The sequence below is a fragment of the Schistocerca gregaria genome, chromosome 7 (genome assembly GCF_023897955.1).
Source record: "Schistocerca gregaria isolate iqSchGreg1 chromosome 7, iqSchGreg1.2, whole genome shotgun sequence".
NCBI lineage: Eukaryota > Metazoa > Arthropoda > Insecta > Orthoptera > Acrididae > Schistocerca > Schistocerca gregaria.
In genome coordinates, this window is record NC_064926.1 from 38,431,145 (window position 1) to 38,451,446 (window position 20,302).

Here is a 20,302-nt window from a genome sequence, read left to right on the forward strand (position 1 = left end):
ACACAGGGAGGAAGAAGAAAAAAGAGGATCCTCAAACGCCCAAGCGGAGGAACGAGAGGTGAAACGAAACAAAGAAAGGAGAAGGGAACCAAAAAGAAAGTTAAGACTTCACAGTTCAGCGACAGAATGCAGAACATTCCCAACAATACCCGAAGACATGTTTCCCAAGGAAGGGGAAGAAGAATATTAAGAGGACACACATACAGCGCGGAAGGGAAAAAGTGCTGCAAAGGCTGGGGCCCCGTGGTAGCCAAGCACAAACCTGCCAAAGAGTGGTAAGACCCCTGGGGGGTTCCTGAACAGTTATGATAACTGTCCATGCCACAAGGCCAGAATCATGCTGCTATAATTTGATAAACATTATAATGGACTCACACTGATGTCTTTGGCATCAAATTCAGCTTATCTGAATCCAATGAAACCAAACTGGGATGTTATCAGGCACATCCACGAACCAACCACCCAAAAGTTATGCAAAGCGAGTAGGCATCTGGTGCCACAAACCTCTGGAAACCTATGAAATACTTGTCAAATCCATGGAACACAGACACAGAATCACTGCTGAATTACATTCCAGTGGTGGATCAATATACTTTTGAGTAGGTGGTCATAATGTTTTGGCTCATCAGTGTATATCAGACTGTTGTTATATAAGATACACAACTGAACTTAATCTGAAAAATGACCTAAACCCTGCTTTTTTTAATAAAAGATCACGAACAGGGATACCAGGTCATCCATGTACTTTAACAACAATTTTATGTAATTTACTTGTAGGTACTATACAATAATTTAGTGCACTATCCACCTCAGTAATATAACAAACGCCTGTAGTTCTTTGTTGTTTCTGAAAGTTTACCTACAGGGACTTAAGGACTTAAGTCATGGGAGTGAGTGAGTGAGTGAGAGAGAGAGAGAGAGAGAGAGAGAGAGAGAGAGAGAGATATACCTGTGTGAAGTGGGTGGTGGTGCTGTATTTTGCTGGGAGGAGTCTTGAGCATTGTTGGAGCCTCCTGTTTCAGAAGTAAGGCTTGACATGCTTGAAAGGCTGGAAAGAACATCAGAGACAGGTGCCACTCCTAGTGAAGACAACATCTGATCCAGTTCCTTTCGTTGGTCCTTTTCGATTCCCAGGCCTCCAACAGCAGTCCGTAAGGCAGCTTCCTCGACCTGAGAAAAAAAATAAAAATTCACCCTGAATTACTTTAGTGTAATAAAGCAAACCATCATCTTTAAGGTTGGACAACTGTCACTGGCTACCAAGGCCAGACTCTCTTTTTAACTAGGTCATAAAAGAGAAAAAAGAATACAAGGTAATAAGGATATGTTTATATTATGTATGGTCATTTACTGCTCAAGAGTGTCATCTTCTGACTAGTTTGATGTAGCTCTTTGCGAATTCCTGAATTCCTCTCCTGTGCCAAAAAATTTCATGTCACAGAGGCACCTGCACCCAATGCCCACACTTAGTTGTTGGACATATTCCAATACCTGTCTTCTCCTACTGTTTTTACCCTCTACAGCTCCCTCTAGTACCATGGAAGTTACTCCCCAATGTCTTAACATGTTCTGTCATTCTGACCCATCATCTTATCATGTTTCTCTCCTTGCCAATTCTGCAGAGAACCTGGACTGCTAATCAGGCCGCTAAATTTTAAACATCCTTCTATAGCACCACATCCCAAACACTTCTATCCTCCCCTTCTCTGGTTTTCCCAGTGTCCATGATTCCTTCCAAAGAATGCTGTGCTCCAAACATACATCCTCATAAATGTTTTCATCATATTAAGGCCAATTGTCTATACTAGGAGGCATCTTTTGGCCAGGAATTCCTTCTTGTCTGTGCTAGTCAGCTTTTTATATCCTCCTTGCACTCTCCAAGTGTTAAATTTATTTCCTAGGTAGCATAATTTCTGAACTTCATCTACTTTCTGGTCCCCATATCGATGGCAAGTTTCTAAGGTCATTTCTGCTACTCCTCATTACTCTCCTCTTTCTTCACTCTCAATCCATATTCCGTGCTCAGTAAACTGTTCATTCCATTTACTGCAATTCCTCCTTACTTTCACTGAGAATAGTAAGGTCATGAGTGACTCTTAGGATTGATATCTTTTCATCCTGAATTTCAATCCCATTCCTGAATCTTTCTTTTACATTCATCATTGCTTCTCCGAAGTAGAGATTGAGGAGTAGAGAATAAAGACTGCGTCCCTGTTTTGCATCCTTTTTAATGAGAGATGTTCATTCTTTGTATTCTATTCTTATTGTTCACTTTTGGTGTTCATTTATGTTGTACTGGCATATTACCCATCCTTCCCAATAGCTTACACCATTCTCTGAGACTTTGTAAATACTAATAATGCTGAAAGATTGAGTAAAATTTTATGGAATTATTTGTTTCATTTGTAGAGAAAAAATAACAGGAAAGAGAGTATTTCTCTCACAATATTTTGGCCCCTGAAACAGCATAGCGTGTCATGGCTTCAACACCTAGTGTAATGCCCAGACACTCACGACTCCAATGACAATTTTCATTCAGCAAGCTGGGAAACAGACCCCCAATTTACTGCCACTTGCTACCATACAAAAAAAAAGTGTGTTCCAAGGTCATCTTAGATTTGGGCTGTGGGTCAAGTCACTGAGTCACATTTTATATTTTCATCTCCAAGAAAACATTTTCGGTGGTGTCACAGTCTGGTAGTACTCTTCAGAATGTTCTGTTTACTCAGTCCACTGTCTGAACAAATCTGGAGGCAGATGGGTGAGGGGAAGAGACATTAAGAATGAGGACAAATCTATGATGAATTATTTTAAAAGGAATTCTCATATGAATGAACAACATTGTGAAGATATCAATTTCAACTCACATACTCTTATTAGAATACTGGACACTGAAAAAAGGCAGCAAGGAGATCACTAGGTGTTGCATGTGATAGCATAATTTTGCCTGGAGTAACAAACAATGTAGCATCAGAATTCATTGTATTTATGTGCATAGGATATATGTTTATTGTCTTAATTATTAAAACTCATCTTCAGTATAACAACTGTCTTCAGTAGTGTTGTCGTAACTGATCCCTAACTTTGAGATATTTAATGTGATACCAACACAACAGTTCACTTGTAATGGCTTGATCACAACTTATGAGAATTTGCAGAAATTTGTTTTTTAAAATGTGACATAGTAACATATTGACTATGAATTTTAACAAAGCTTCCTTTCTAACATCACTATCTTCACATGTTATATTTATTTTCATAACTTTGTCATTTTCTAAAGGTACATGGTATTTTAAATACAATAATAAGATGTCCTGATTTTTTTTTAATGACTATACTCTAACACGTCTCAGAATCGTGGTTTAAAAGATATAACAGAAAAGGCAAAAAAAAGCAAATAATTACATCTTTTTGTTCCTTTTCTCTCCGACGTCGTTCTTTTTCTTCACGTATCAGTCTCAGCTTCTCTTTCTTCCTCTCAAGTTCCGCCTTACGATCTGACATTGTGATCTACAACAAAAAATAATATGCAAGAATAAATTAGATACTTTCCAAATAGCAGCAATTATTTTTGTATGCTAAAAACACAATGAGTGTACAAAAAACAAACATAAATCATAATTATGGATTAATGCAGTATGGGCGGCTAACTCAAATACTGTGATGCTCCAAATCAATCACTGGTGTTAAATATTCGATCACACAGTGATCGGGACAGGATGTGCCTCACTACATACATTTGGAAAAATTTTGGAAAACAATCTGAAGTCTGAAAGACATCTAAGTTTTAATTGTGGCACTTGCCAAGGATATAATGCTGCCACTTAGTATTACAGACTTCTTAAGACCTATAGAGGTCACTACAAGGTGTGGAGTCTGAAGTAAACTGAGGTGTGCAGCTTTTTTGCCACCAACAGAATGACATTTCAGGGATAGAGCAAAATGTTTTGAGACAACATTAACATATGGAACTGGGTCCTAAATAAATCAGTAGATTATCACATGTTGGAATGATCCAACCATCCATCCAACCATCCATCATGTTCCATAAATCCTACCTTGAACAGACTTCAGAGTGTGGAATGGGCGAAGTTTTACATTTATAGTTACCAGCAGCCATTGTTTGAAGGAACCACTGCTCCACTTCTATAGCTCAACTTATTTTATCTAATACCTCATACCAAACATTTATCTAACAGTAGAAAGACCGCCAGCAGCTGTCTATACCATCAAAGAACCTGTTTTACGTTAATATTAGTGTTAAGATGAATTTACATCACTGAGTCCAAATATTTTGATAAATTAGAAGGAGGAATAGTTTTCTTAGTTGTCTAGTGGCAACCTGTTATTGACTTTTGCATCATGATATAAATGTCCATTCTCAATCACAGATAGGGATACATAACCTATTTGGACATTATTTATACCTATAGTATTGTGAATTGCATATCTATTAAAATTCACTCCTGTTATTAACCACAAACACCACTAGAGTAAATGTACTGACAGACAAGTGCGATACCAGAAACAAATTCTGCAAAATATTTGTTTGTCTACTTTAAATAATATTTTTGATGCGTGCTTCAGTAGAAGAGTTTTTTATCTTAGCTGTATTGTTCTGGAAGTTATAGCATTTAAGACTATTGAAGAAAATATGCTATCCATGCCACCTGCAGGTCAACACAACGTAAGATTTTGGGCAAAATGGGCACGACTGCATTTTTTTTTATGGCATCCATGTTTTGGTATCATTTACACAGGAAGTAAGGAGAAGACCGAGATACTACACTGCTATGTACTGTTTTCATATACAAAGTAAACCACATTTATTTAAGAACATGTGAAGAAAATTTTCTCTCTTTCAATCTTTTTTGTTTGGGGTTTAAGGGCGCTCAACTACTGGGGTCATTAGCGCCCAGTCGCAATTGTAAGAGCACATAGAATCTAGTAAAGCTCAAACGGAGGTGGGAGGGGGGGGGGGGGGGGGACACCAGAAAGTTCTTACAAAGATGCAGATAAAATAAGTGAAAGAGTTAGATGTCTTTGGACAAGCCAGTCAAAGTAATAAAACGAAGAACTCGAGCAGGTGCTCGAGTGTCATCAGCTAAAATATCCTGTGAAGTAGATGGCAGAGACAGGACAACACGAGATTGACTAAAACGGGGACACGAGAATAAAACATGGCGCACTGTCAATGCATGACCACAAGGGCACTGCGGGGCTGGGTCACTGGAGAGCAGTTAGCAGTGGCTAAACCGGCAATGCCCAATCCGCAACCTGGTCAGAAGGACCTCTTCTCACCGAGATGGTCGGGAGGAGGTTGTCCAAGGAGTTGGGAACGGTTTTATGGCCCGGAGCTTGTTTCCTTGAAGTGATGACCAAGTATCCCACCACAATGACACAAGCCTCTTACAAACAACCCCACTAATGTCAGATGACGGGACACAATGGAAGGCTGGCCGAGGCAGGACGACTGCAGCCTTGGCTGCAGCATCAGCAGCCTCATTCCCAGGCACTCCTACATGGCCGGGAACCCACAGAAAGCTGACAGGAGAGCCATCATCAGCAAAAGAATGGAGGGACTGCTGGATCCGTTGCACCAAGGGATGGACCGGATATAGAGCTCCAAGGCTCTGAACAGCACTGAGTGAATCAGAGCAGAGTACATACGACGAATGGCAGTGGCGGCGGGCATACTGAACGGCCTGATGGAGAGCAAAACGCTCGGCCGTAAAGCTGGAACACCGGTCGAAGAGCCGGTATTTAAAGGTGACAGCCCCGACGACATAGGCACAGCCGACCCCATCGTCAGTTTTGGAGCCATCAGTGTAAATAAAGGTGTGACTGGCAAGTCGCGCACGAAGTTCGACAAACCGTGAGCAATACATTGCAGCCAGAGTACCCTCCTTCGGGAGCGAGCTGAGGTCGAGATGAATATGAACCGGAGCCTGGAGCCAAGGCGGTGTCGGGCTCACCCTCTGAAGGTGGGAGGGAGCGCAAAATCCAATTGTCAAAGCAGGCGACGAAAGCGAACTGCGGGGGGCAGCAGGGCAGACACATACAACCCATACTGACGGTTGAGAGAATCGGCGAAGAAGGACTGATAAGAGGGGTGGTCAGGCATTGACAACAGCTGGCAGGCATACCAACAAAGCAGTATGCCGCACCGGTAGGTCAATGGTAATTCGGCAGCTTCAGCATAAAGACTCTCGACGGGACTAGTGTAGAATGCTCCGGTCGCAAGACGTAACCCCTGATGGTGGATGGAGTTGAGACGGCGTAAGAGGGATGGCCGAGCAGACGAGTAGACAAGTCTCCCATAATCCAGCTTTATTCGGACTATGGACCGATACAAGCAAAGCAGGACAGTGCGATCCGCTCCCCAAGATGAACCACTAAGAACTCTGAGGACATTAAGGGAACGTGTCTAACGGGCAGCCAAATAAGAGACGTGCGGAGACCAACACAGTTTCCTGTCCAGTGTGAGCCTTAGAAACTTAGTTGTTTCCACGAATGGGAGAACAACGAGACCGAGATGTAAGGATGGCGGAGGGAACGCTTTATATCGCCAAAAGTTAATGTCAATGCAAACCGTCTTCTCTTCAGAGAACCGGAAGCCATTAGCCACACTCCATGAGTATAGGCTGTCAAGACAACGCTGAAGTCAGCGCTCCAGGAGGCATGTTCTCTGTGCACTACAGTAGATCGCGAAGTCATCGACAAAATGAGAGACTGAGACATTAGGTGGAATGCAATCCATAATTGGATTGATCGCTATGGCAAAAAGGGCTACGCTCAAGACGGAGCCCTGAGGCACTCCGTTCTCGTGGAGGAAGACGTCAGACAATACACAACGCACGCGTACCCTAAACTTTCGATCTGTTAAAAAGGAGTCAATAAAAAGGGGCAGGCGACCGCGTAGACCCCACCTGTGCATAGTGTGGAGGATACCTCCTCTCCAACAGGTATCATAAGCCTTCTCCAAATCTAAGAACACGGCTACTGTTGGGCGCTTTCGCAAAAAGTTGGTCATGATGAATGTCGAAAAGGTCACAAGGTGGTCAACAGCCTTAGCGGCGGCGACGAAAGCCACATTGAACATTCGTAAGTAGCCATTGAGATTCAACAATCCAAACTAACCGAGCGTTAACCATGTGCTCCCTCACCTTACAGACACAGCTTGTAAGAGAAATGGAGCGGTAACTAGAAGGAAGGTGTCTATCCTTCCCAGGTTTGGGTATAGGAACAACGACGGCGTCACGCCAACGCATGGGGACTTGACCTTTGGTCCACATGCGATTGTAGGTACGAAGAAGAAAGCTTTTGCCTGTCGGAGAAAGGTGTGTCAGCATCTGAACGTGAATGGCATCTGGCCCCAAAGCAGAGGACCGGGACAGTGCACGTGCACGTTCAAGTTCCCGCATAGTAAAGGGGGCATTATAATTTTCCAGATTCAGCGAGTGGAAGGAAGGTCGTGAGCCTCTTCTGCCTCTTTCCTGCGAAGGAAGGCAGGGTAGTAATGGGCGGAGCTTGAAATCTCCGCAAAAAAGTGGCCTACGGCGTTGGAGACATCTACAGGATCAACAAGTACCTGATTACTTGAAGTCAGGACAGATACCGAGGACTGGGCCTTAATGCCAGACAGCCGGCGCAGGCCACCCTAGACGACAGAAGAGGGAGTAAAACTGTTAAAGGAGCTGGTGAAAGAGGCCCAACAAGCTTTTTTGCTGTCTTTGATGACTCTACGGCATTGCGCTCGGATTCGTTTGTATCCAATACAATTCGCCAACGTAGGATGGCAGCGAAAGGTGCGTAAAGCACGTCTTCGAGCACGAATAGCGTCTCTACAAGCCTCATTCCACCAGGGGACGGTAACGCGACGTGAAGAAGAGGTAGTACGAGGAATGGAACGTTCGGCAGCTTTGATGATAACAGCCATGAGGTATTCGTCCTGACTGTCACAACTGAGAAAATCGTGGTCCGGAAAGGTCGCCAGGAAGGAGTAAAGTCCCCAGTCAGCTTTTGGTATGTTCCAGCTCGAAAGACGTGGGGATGGAGTGTGGTGCAGGAGACGAACGACACAGGGGAAATGGTCACTCGAATATGTGTCAGAAAGGACATACCACTCGAACCGACGGGCAAGAGTGGTAGAACAGATTGAGAGGTCCAAGTGGGAGTAGGTATGAATAGACTCCAAGAGGAAAGTCGGGGCACCAGTATTGAGGCAAACAAGATTGAGATAGTTGAAGACATCCGTCAAGAGGGAGCCTCTCTGACAGGATGCAGGAGAGCCCCAAATGGGATGATGGGCATTGAAGTTGACAAATAATAAAAACGGCGGAGTAAGCTGAACAATCAGGTGCATCATGTCAGCCTGACTAACAGCGGATGACGATGGAGTGTAGACAGTACAAACAGAAAAAGTAATACCGACAGCTATTGCTTGGAGTGGGGTGGTCAGTGGGATGGGATGGCAATAGACATCGTCCCGAATGAGCAACATGACCCCACCATGAGCTGGAATACCGTCCACAGGGGTGAGGTCAGACCACTCCGAGGTATAGTGGGTAAAAGCAATACGGTCAGTTGGGCGCAACTTGGTTTCCTGGAGACCAAGGATAAGCGGACAGTGCAGGTGGAGGAGCAGTTTTAATTCCTCCCGATTAGATAGTATACCTCTTATGTTCCAATGTAACAAAGCCATCGCTAGTCAGAAAAAAAGGGGGAACGAAATGGGTGAAGAGCTGGTCACCTCGATGGCTGCGGAGGGCCAGGTTTCGAGGGAACAACGCTACAACCGGCAGGAGGCGGACCCTGTTCCATCAAGTCGTCGCCAGCTGCGGCCGCATTCCTGGGTTGCGTAGGAGGGCAGCATCATTCGCCGACGACAGGCCAGCTGAGCGCCTGGCAGCAGAGCGTCCCGGCGAAACTGAGGACGGCCGGGAGCAGCGACTTACGGATGGAGCGTCAGACGAAACGCACCGGGGTAGAGAGGGGAATAAAGACTACTTCTTGGAAGCCTTCTTAGAAGTCCGATGAGGCACGGGTTGGTGGGCTGGACCCGAAGAAGATCCTCACGCGCGGAATCCGTTGTGGAACGCCGGACCTACGAAGCCGGGGTCCGAAACGTTTCCCCGATGGACGCCTGAGAAGAGGATCGCTTCTCAGGCGGCAGAGGGGGAAGAGGAGGAAGGGTGGCCCCTGGGGCAGAGGGGGCAGGGGCCGCGAGGGAGGAGGATTTGGAAGCAAGGGATTTGGGAGGCGGAGGCATAGACCCCGGATGGGGTGAGGAGGTGGAGGGGGGACCGGATAGGGGTGAGGATACTGTGGAAGGAGTGGACACGACTGAGGCAAACGAAGTTGTCAACATCACGGGATTGAGGCGGTCATACTTCTTCCTGGCCTCAGAATAAGAGAGACGGTCCAAAGTTTTTAATTCTTGAATCTTCTTCTTCTGATACGCGGGGCAGTCTAAAGATCTAGGCGAGTGGAGGCCAGGACAATTGACGCACTGAGGTGGTGGGGAGCATGTATGTTCCTCACAAAGAGGACATCCACAATTGCCACAAAGGGACTCAGCCTCACACCGTAACGACATGTGCCCGAAGTGCGAACACCGAAAGCAGCGCATAGGAGGCGGGACAAAAGGTTGCACGTTGCACCGGTAGCACATCACCTTTACCTTCTCTGGGAGAACGTCCCCCTCAAAGGCAAGGATAAAGGCCCCGGTGTCGATGCGACGGTCTTTGGGGCCGCGCTGGACTCGCCAGACGAAATGCACGCCCCGGCGCTCCAGGTTGGCCCTGAGCTCCTCATCAGATTCCTGCAGGAGGTCCCGATGAAAAATAACCCCCTGCGTCCTATTCAGTGCCAGATGCGGCTAATGGACACTGGGATGTCCCCTAGCCGGTCGCACACCTGGAGCGCTGCCGACTGTGTGGTGGAGGTGGTCTTTATAAGAACGCACCCCGAACACATTTTACTGAGAGCCTCGATTTCCCCGAAGATATCCTCGATGTGCTGGACAAAGAACATGGGCTTGGAGGTGGCGAACGTCCCCCCATCGGTCCGAGAACAGACTAAATAGCGGGGGAAGTACTTCACCCCATTCTGGCGGGCCTATCCTTCCTCCAGGGAGTGGCCAAGGGGTAAAGGGCAGGAGAACCAGAACCAGAGACAGTACCTTTCTTTTTAAAAGACTCGGGCGCAGATCGACCTGATACATGTTGACGTTTCATCTGCGAAACGTCCGCCCTGATACCACCCACTCCGAGCAGGGGCTCTCCCCACGGGAGCCACCCAGCCTCAGCAAGGGCCACCTGGCAGGATGACCGTTGCCGGGAGTCCTGATGCCCCAAGGAGATGGGCATCTACTCCTTGGCCGACATGGGGAGGATGCAGCTCAGGTATCGGCAGTACGATCCCTGTGTTGTCAGGGGGCTACAACCTAGATGGTACATGACGACCCCACCACAACGGGCTGGCTGCCGTGCTGGATTTCAGGTGCCATGGAAAGTCCATCATGATCGTAGGTGCAGATGGGGACGCACTATGGGTGTAACTTGTGCAACCCATCAGGCGTTTAGGCCCAATATGAGGAATAGTGGGTGCGGTTACAACGCCGTTACAATGCTGAGTGCCAAGGTCTTAGTGCACTGAGGACCAGTGATACACCACGTAAGGCGCCCTTCCCCAAAAGGCTCGTAGTTCTGTAGAATTTTAAAAAATGGAGGTCAAACCCCAAGGGGGACCATCACATGGAAGGCCGAAATGGTTGAAACTCCTTTTAGTCGCCTCTTATGACAGGCAGGAATACCTCGGGCCTATTCTTACCCCGGACCCGCAGGGGGGTCTTTCAATCAGTGCCCATTGTTGGAGAAAGTATGAACCTTAATTTTCACTTTGCAGACATCATGTGCTAGTATATGGCAGACATCATGTGCTAGTATATGGGAAAGGAGGTGTGTGTGGGGGGGGGGGGAGGGGGAGGGAGGGGGAATTTCTTTTGATAATTTAACACCTTGCTTGAGTACAACAACAACTGGGTCAACAGAAATTCTTACAGAAACTTCTAAATAATTAAAATTGATTGGCAGACCAGCACTCATAGCTGGAGTCTTGCCTTTTGCAGAATATACTCTTACCAAAAAGAGGAATTCTGTCATACCTTCCACCTTCAAACCTGTAAGTACTTATTGCCTGATTTCCAAACTCCTCAGAAGCTCTCCAGCACACTACACTGAACTAGCACACCAGGAAGAAATAATACACTGGAGAAATGACACAGGCAGAGCCTAAGCATTATTTCCAGAATGAACATTCTCACATGTGATCAGACTGCATGCTTGCCCCAGCAAATCAAAATTATTAGATACATTGAGAAAATAATCCAAACTCTTGCTTTCCATGGATAGTTCTCTGACAGACTGAGTTACCTAGATGTGCCTCACAGCTTTTGGACACCCAATATATCAGAATTTCTAGATGAATTAGATTGCTACAATCTATAACTGATCAGGGTATTGTCACCTGTGACAATCATTATCAATACAAACATTAATTGTTGCTTTTATAATTGAATTGTTTGTCAGATTTAAAAATAAGATTAGATTTGGGTTAGGCCTTTTCAACATCTTGTATCACTTGACATCAAGAACCACCCCCCCCCCCCCCCCCTACCAAAAAAAAAATCTCTTTCGCACAAGAATGGGGAAAATAATTAGCTTTGGTCTCAAATGGAACAATACTCTCACTCACTGGAAGTAATTCACAGTTGCTTGTTTGCTGCTCATTGGAAGTTTAAGGGGCTAAACAACAAGGTTCTCAGTCCAGGGGTAGTTGATTTGGAGTTACTGACATCTGCTAGGAACATCATCTGATGATGAAAAGTATATAGGAGTGGTAAAATTGAGGCTATGGCACTTTGAAGACAATGCTGATGCCAGAACAGAGAAATAATGTATGGAGAAGTATTGTATATGGATTGAACCCAAAGAGTTGTACCCCAGGACTCATCTACGGCTAGAGTCCATGAAGAGAATCCCTGTCAGATTCTATACTGAATTTGTGGATCAGTTAGCCACTCTTGTAACTGTAATCTGTTGCAGATCCCTTGAACAAAAAACTGTGCCCAGTTCTTGGAAAAAGGCACATATCACTCATATCTGTAAGATGGGTAGTGGAAGTGATCCATTAAACTACCATTCTATTTCCTTGATATCGATTTGTTGTAGAATCTTAGAAAATATTCCGAGCTCAAACATAATGAGCTATCTTGAATGGAATGACCTCCTCAATGCCAACCAGCATGGATTTCAGAAACATCGATCATGTGAAACCCAATTCACACCTTTCTCACATGACAAACTGAAAGATTTGGATTTGGGCAATCAGGTAGGTGCTGTATTTCTTGTTTTCCGAAAAGCATTTGACTTAGTACCACACCTACACTTACTGTCTGAAGTACAATCATATGAGGAAATTTGTGACTAGATTGAGAACTTTTTGGTAGAAAAGGCACAGCACGTTATCTTCAATGGAGATTCATCATCAGATGTAGAAGTAACTTTGGGTGCACCCCGGGGAAATGTGTTGGGACCCTTGCTGTACATGTAGTGTATTAATGCCTTCGCAGACAATATTATAGAAACATAAATATTCAGTGAGTTGTTCGTAAGAATACAAAATGGTGAAGAGGCTAACAAATTGCTTTCCATGTTCAGAAACGTGAAATTGTGCACTTCACAATACAAGAAAATATAGTATCCTATGACCGTAACATAAATTAGTCACTGCTGGAATCGGCCAACTCTTAGAAATACCTTACAGTAACACTTTGTAGGGATATGAAATGGGTTGATCACATTGGCTGAGTCATGGATAAAGCAGATGGTAGACTTCAGATTTTTGGTAGACTATTGGGGAACTACAAACAATATATTAAGGAGACTGATTACAAATCACTTGTGCGACCAGTTCTAGAATATAGCTCAACTGTATGGGGCCCACACCAGATAGGACTAACAGGGTATATTGAACATATACAGAGAACGGCAGCACAAATAGTCACAGGCTTGTTTAACCCATGAGAGAGTCACAGAGATGCTGCAAGGAACCGAACTGGAAGACTCTTGAGGATAGGCATAAACTATCCCACGAAAGCCTATGGGGTCATTCCATGCCAAGGGGACCAATATTAAAAAGTATCCCCACTTGACCCTCTCCAAATCAAATGAAATTTGGTGTGAAGGCTCTATATTGTCTTTGATAGTTATATAGCAACTTTCACCCAGTATCTTCAGTGCTTGAATTTGAGGGCTTTTAGAGAGAGACTACTAATCTTCACATCACATACAAAGGTGTGAATGTGCCAAGTTTGCTAAGCTTTTAGAAAAGTTCTAGCAGACTTTGATCATTTGCTTTAATATACATAGACAACTTTTTATGATGAATCACACCTTGGCAAAAATTAGGGATTTAGCCACACCTAAATATCTCAACTGTGTATTGTTCAATCCCTTCTCCTTGCTACAGCTTGAAAGATCATGCTTAAGCATTCCAAGCTATATTGTTTAATTTCTGAATCTTTCATATTGATGAGTAAGAATACCTATCAAAGGTAGGGAAAATGAATTATCAATAAATACAAAAAGTAACACAGTTTGAAGTAGTAAATAAAAAAAAGTGTAATTGTAGTGCCTTTTAATAGTAAGATTTGCCATTGGTTTATGGGTTGTAACTATACTAATAAGAAGTGTTTTTTACATTATTTTCCAGTATAGAATACAAATATAGTTAAACCTTAGAAAATGCTCTTCAGATTATAAGATCTAGAAGACCATGACAGAAAGCTATCTTGCTTTAGAATGTTTTAATCCTACAAGGCATGGTGGTGCATATATGCATTGTCAGCCACTTTCCATTCGCATTATAAAGCAGCAATATTTTTGTACGGCTATATTCTTGCAGCATCGATACATTGCTGAATCACCACTTTCAATTGCTGCTTTCATTATTGGCAATTTTCCCAGTGTCAGTCTTCTGTGCAGTTTAATTGCTGGTGTTGACATTGTTCAATATTAGTACTGTATACTGAGTGTTTGAATAATCAATAATCGTAGCTGAAGGTAAGCTCTAAGACAATATTTTTTGATATTTTTTATACAAAGAAATCTGAATCTGCTATGCTTCAAACCAGAATATTCATGAGCTTTCAAAACTGCTTGTTATAGAGTAATAAACTATTGTAAAAAATGAACCACGAGACCCTTGCACTCTGGTACTTTGGTGGATCAGATGGAGTTGATATCGTAAGTCATCACCATTCTATTGTGGGAAAAGCCAACTACGATCAGTTCAGGAAAAGTCACCAGTGGACAAAGAGCTTCTACAATGTAGGTCTGGAGTTGATTTTACTGAAGTTGCCCAAATTTATCCCTACCATAATGCCTTATGATGACAAAATTTTAATTCCTACAGAAAACTTGCTGCAACCCGATTCGTAAAGAAAAACATGTAATCAAGAAGGCTTTAACACCAGTATCCATTGCAATGTCTGATAGGCTGAAGTTACTGACTAATGAAGTTTTTAAACTTGGCCAGAAAATTTGTACCTAATGTAGACATGAAGTGGCCCAAAAAGAATCATCCCACCAGGATAAGCAAGAATCATCATCCACTGAAGATATAGATGTTGTTGATGCTTCCTTTACTGCTAATATTTCATTATCATCACTTGGTGAGTCACCATTAAAGCTTCAATGGATCAGCAAAAGGGATTCAATGGGATACATAAAGTGCAAAGTTCTGAAAGCCCAAAGCAGCATTACTAAGGTAATGCACAGCTGTTGGTGTGAGCCAAGTAGATATTGCACAAATACAAAGAGAAGAGTGCCCAAACTGTAAAGATATGGACATCTTAATTGAAGAACTTAATCTTAAGCTTCAGACTTCAAATAATTGCAGTAAAGTTCAAATTTTGACCCTGGTCCAAAATAGCTGGACTATTGAAAAAACTGCTAAAGAATTTGCTGTTTCAACTAAAATGGTGAAGAAGGCTAGGAAACTAAAGATGGGATTTTGGCAACACCTGCAAACCGAAAAGAAAAAAGTTCAGTGTGGAAGTAAAACAAAATGTCCTCACTTTTTTGAAGATGATGAGTTTTCTCATCTATGTGCCAGCAAAAAGGATTGTGTTGCAGTAAGAATAAATGGGGAAAAGATTCACAAGCAGAAACGCCTGCTCCCTTTTAACTGGAAAGAAATGTTCATTGCTTATTGTAAACAATATGGAAATCAACTAAGCTTCTCAAAATATTGTGAGCTCAGGCCAAAATGGGGTAATACAATTGGTGCTTCTGGATCACATTCAGTTGTGTATGAGCAATTCATCACAATCATGGCTTAAGCAACATCTATCCAATTTGACTACAAGGATTTGATGAAAAAAGCTGTATGCTTTGCCTAAGGCAAAGGTCCCGAGTTTGAGTCTTGGTCAGGCGCACTGTTTTAATCTGCCAGGAAGTTTCATATCAGCGCACACTCCACTGCAGAGTGAAAATCTCATTCTGGAAAGCTGTATGCAGTTTGGAATCAAAAGATTGTATGCTGCAACAATGTCAGGTTGTGAGGAATGTCAAGGAAAAATGCAACTAGATGCTTTTCATGAAGATGCTTTTAAAGATTATAATCCTGAAGAATCAGTAGAATACAAGCAATGGGTCCATACTGACAGAGATACATTAGAGACATGTGAGATTACTGTTGAAGATTTCATGGAGGCCCTAATTTTGAAAATTACCAATTCAAGAAGCCATCACTTTGTGTCAAAACACCAAAGTTTACACCTTAAGCAGCTAAAAAGAAATCTTGCAGAAAATGAATTAATTATATTGATGGACTTTGATGAGAATTTTTCTTGTTGTTCAAGATGCTGTGCAAGGATTTCATTGGGAGAATAGGCAGGGCATATTACATCCATTTGTTGTCTATTTTGGGGACAAAGAATGTCAGAGTATTGGCATTTGTATAGCCAGCAACTGTCTCCATCATGAAACCACTGCTGCTCATGCCTTTCAAATAAAATTAATAGCATATTTAAAGACAAAGATTGAAAAAATTAAGAACATTTATTACTTTAGTGCTAGTTCAAACAATGGAAAATCCAGGATGAAATGTAACAATACCAGAGAAGGAAAGTTGCTACTCACCATGTAGCGGAGATGCTGAGTCACGATAGGCACAATAAAAAGATTCACACAATTAAAGCTTTCAGCCATAAAGGCCTTTGTTAGCAGTAGACACACGTGGCTGGTCGACCACGAGAATAAAAAGGAAAAGCCAGCCAACCTGTGACACATTAAAACATCAGGCCTACGACGCATTAAAACATCCAGCCTAAAAGCATTGGAGTGGAGAACACAAAGGGACAAAAGACATGCACAAAAACTTAACTGAAGAGTCCGTCGCAGGGCAGCCACAGGAGAACAGCTCACCAAGATATGGGCCACTGTCAGCCAGGTGCCGCATTGACACTGAGGTGTGTCATCATGGCGGAGGACGTAGCCGTATGTCACCCAAGCGTGGCCAATGCTGAGCGGACAGATTACCACACAGTCCCTGCGAGAGGCCCGCGTGGAGGTATTCCACACCTTCACAGTCTCCTTAATGGCACACAGTTTGTTGTGCATACTGAGGTTATCCCACTCTGTATCCCAAAGCCGCAAAACCTTGCGGCGTAGTACTGAACACAGATCAGTTGCAGAGAAACCAATCTTCATAAGCAGCTTCCTTGTAGCCTGTCTGGCAAGACTGTCAGCAAGTTTGTAGCCTGGGATTCCGACATGACCTGGGGTCCAGACAAACACCACTGAACGAATGGACCGTTCCAGGGCATTGATGGACTCCTGGATGGTCGCTACCAAAGGATGACGAGGTTAACACTAGTTGATAGCTTATAGGCTGCTCAAGGAGTCAGTACACAGAAGAAATGACTCCCCCGTGTATGAAAGGATGTGCTCAAGAGCACGAGATATAGCCACCCGCTTGGCAGTTCAACAATGCAGCCATCGGGCAAGGAAAGCTGTTCAATATGTCCTCCATGGACATATGCAAAGCCAACATTAATCGCACCATCGGTGTATACCACTTCACGGCCTCAATACATGTCAAGAATCGAGAGGAAGTGGCAGCAGAGAGCTGCGGGGTTAACTGAGTCCTTATGGACATGTGAATGGCCCAGAAGTAGCTCCAGCCTAGGTGTACACTATGGAGGTGTACATGAATGAACCTCAAAAAGAGGTGGTAAAGGCAAGAACTCCAGTTCACAAAGAAGGGATCGGACACAAACTGCAATTGGAAGCCCTAAACTGGGCGACCGATGCAGGAGATGAACCGCCGTGGGTGGGAAAAGGAGACGGTGATTCAGATGCGCAGAAGAACTACAAACGAGTGCAACAAAACTGACCAGCAGTTATGCATGGCTAACCTGCAATGGAGGGACTCCGGCCTCCACCAGGACACTGGTCACCGGACTCATCCTAAAAGCTCCTGTCACTATGCGAACGCCACAGTGGTACACTGGGTAGCATAAACAGTGCTGAGGGCACCGACAAACCATAAACCAGACTCTCGTAGTCAAGGCGGGATTGAACAAGGGCTCTGTAGAGCTGCAGCAGTGTAGATCTCTCTGCACCCTAGTTGGTTTGCTCAGGCAGCGGAGGGCATTTAGGTGCTTCCGCTTAAGCTCACGGAGGTAAGGAAGTCAATCGTGCATCGAAAACCAGTCCACAACAGGGAGTGGACCATGATTAAGGTAAAATTCTGGTTCCAGATGAATGGTAAGACACCGACAGAAGTACATAACACGACTTTGCGGCTGAAAACTGGAAACTGTGGGCCAGAGCCCATGACTGCGTCTTGTTGATGGCTCCTTGCAGGTGCTGCTCACCAACACCAGTATTGGTGGAGCAGTACAATATGCAAAGTCGTCTGCATACAGAGAAGGTGAGACGGATGGCCCTACAGCTGCTGCTAGACCATTAATAGCCACCAAAAATAGAGATACACTCAATACAGAGCCCTGAAGGACCCCATTCCCCTGGATATGTGGGGAATTACGAGAGGTACCAACTTGAACATTGAAAGTATAAAGCAACAGGAAATTTTGGATAAAAATCTGGAGTGGCCCTCGACGACCCCACTCGTCAAATGTGGCAAAGATATGATGTCACCAGGTGGTGTCATACACTTTATGTAAATCAAAAAATACGGCAATCAGGTGTTGGCATCTGGAAACAACTGTTTAGATAGCAGATTCGGGGGACACAAGATTATCTGTGGTAGAGTGACCCTGGCAGAAGCCGTTCTGACATGGAGCCAGCAGGGCACGTGACTCCAGGCCCAACCCAACCACCGACACACAATATGTTCCAGCAGCTTACAAAGAACGTTGGCGAGGCCGATAGCTACCCACATTGAGCAGGTTTTTACTGGATTTGAGCACCAGAATGATGTTGCTCTCCCACCATTGTGATGGAAAGACGCTATCACACCAGATCTGGTTGAAGATGAGGAGATGTCGCTTATAGTCAGATGAGAGACGTTTAATCATCTGACTGTAGATTCGATCTGGCCCAGGAGCAGCGTCGGAGCAATGAATAAGAGCACTGAGGAGCTCCCACTCTGTAAATTATTATAGGATTCACTGTGGCATGAAGTAAACGAGGAATTTTCCTTCCAGCCGCAGTTTGAGAGTGCGAAATGCTGGGGAGTAATTCTACGATGTGAAGTGCCCGAGCGAAGTGTGTCAGTAGATAACATGCCATTTATGTTAACACTGGGAACATCTGTTGGTCTGGTACCCGAAAATATGTTTTATCCTTGTCCAGAGTTGGGAAGGCGACGTATAGTACCCAATGGTCGAGACATATCTCTACCAACACTCCTGCTTCCGTCGTCTAATAAGTTGGCGAACGTGGGCACGGAGTCGTTTAAAGGGTATGAAGTGCTCCAGGGTTGGCACTGTAGAGCTCGCCGATGCTCTTTAATTGCTTCAGCGAATTCCAGCGACCACCAATAGACAGCCTTTCGCCGGAGGCACCTCAAAAAATCAGGGATCACATTTTCTGCCACAGAAAGAATTGTTGTAGTCACCTGCTCAACCATAACATCAATGGTGACAGCAGGGGTGAAAGTTTCCCAGGCCATATTGTTTAAAGCCCATCTGGGCATGCATCTGTGTGGCTGACTCCGGGGAAGTGACAGGAAGATGGGGAAGTAGTCACTACCACACAGGTTGTCATGTGCTCTCCAGTGGAGACGGAACTGGACTTATAGAGCTGTAGGAGGGTTGTTCGTGCAGCCCCCCCAAACGGTGTGGCTGCAGCAGCGAAGTATGTTGAGGTGCCGCCAGCACCGTTGTTTAAGCTCATGATTATGAGGTGTCCAAGTGAGCTGAGCTTCAAACAGCATGTCAAGAAAGTGATGCATCTCCTCAATAGAAAGGAGTTCATTAGCGAGGTAGAGCTCTGGATGGAGGTGGACCGTTCGGTGACAACAGAAATACATCACTCAGGTCTTAGAAGCTGAGAACTGAAAACCATGGTTGGATGCCCAAAAACGTGCCTTACCGATAGCTCCCTGCTGCTGCCGTTCAGCGACACTGATGGTTGGGGAACTGTAATAAAGACAAAAGTCATCGGCATATAGAGAGGAACAGACCGATGAGCCCACTGGCGTCGCAAGACCATTAATCGCCACCAAAAAGAGGGGTCCAATCAATGATTGGTTCAGGTGGACCAGAGGACCCAGTCTAGTCCATGTAAAAACAGCTATCATCATCATGGAGCCATCACTGGCTTGCACAGTGCTTGTTGTGCAACTCAGGTCCATGGCTTCAACCCTACCATCAGCTCTTACCACCTGAAATCATGACTCATGTGACCAGGCCATGGTTTTCCAATCATCTAAGGCACAACCAATATGGTCATGAGTCCTGGAGAAGCGCTGCAGGTGATGTTTTACAGTTAGCAAAGGCAGTCGTGTAAGTTGTTAGCTACTGTAGCCAATTCACACCAAATTTTGCAGCAGCCTCCTAACTGATAAGTTGATCGTACATCAAATTTCGCAGCAATGTCCTAATTGATACATTCATTGTATGTCCCACATTGATTTCTATGGTTACTTCATGCAATGTTGCTTGCTTGTTAGGACTGACAACTCTGCACAAACACCACTGTTCTCAGCCGTTAAGTGAAGGCAGTCTGCCACTGTGTTGTCCATGACGACAGGTGTTCTAGGCTCA

The 20,302-nt window shown here is 44.4% G+C and overlaps 1 protein-coding gene across 15 annotated transcripts in view; it reads right to left on the reverse strand.

The window, feature by feature from the left end:
• The window catches only part of LOC126281331 (cytoplasmic dynein 1 intermediate chain), a 183,071-nt gene that overhangs the window by 143,097 nt on the left and 19,672 nt on the right, over positions 1 to 20,302 (reverse strand). For all 15 annotated transcript variants that reach the window (XM_049980207.1, XM_049980205.1, XM_049980209.1 and 12 more), the window contains exons 2-3: positions 3,406 to 3,510; positions 950 to 1,170 (exon numbers count right to left, since the gene is read on the reverse strand). In XM_049980207.1, coding sequence (XP_049836164.1) covers positions 950 to 1,170; positions 3,406 to 3,504 — 320 coding nt within the window. In that variant the 5' untranslated portion in view covers positions 3,505 to 3,510. The remainder of the gene's footprint in view (positions 1 to 949; positions 1,171 to 3,405; positions 3,511 to 20,302) is intronic.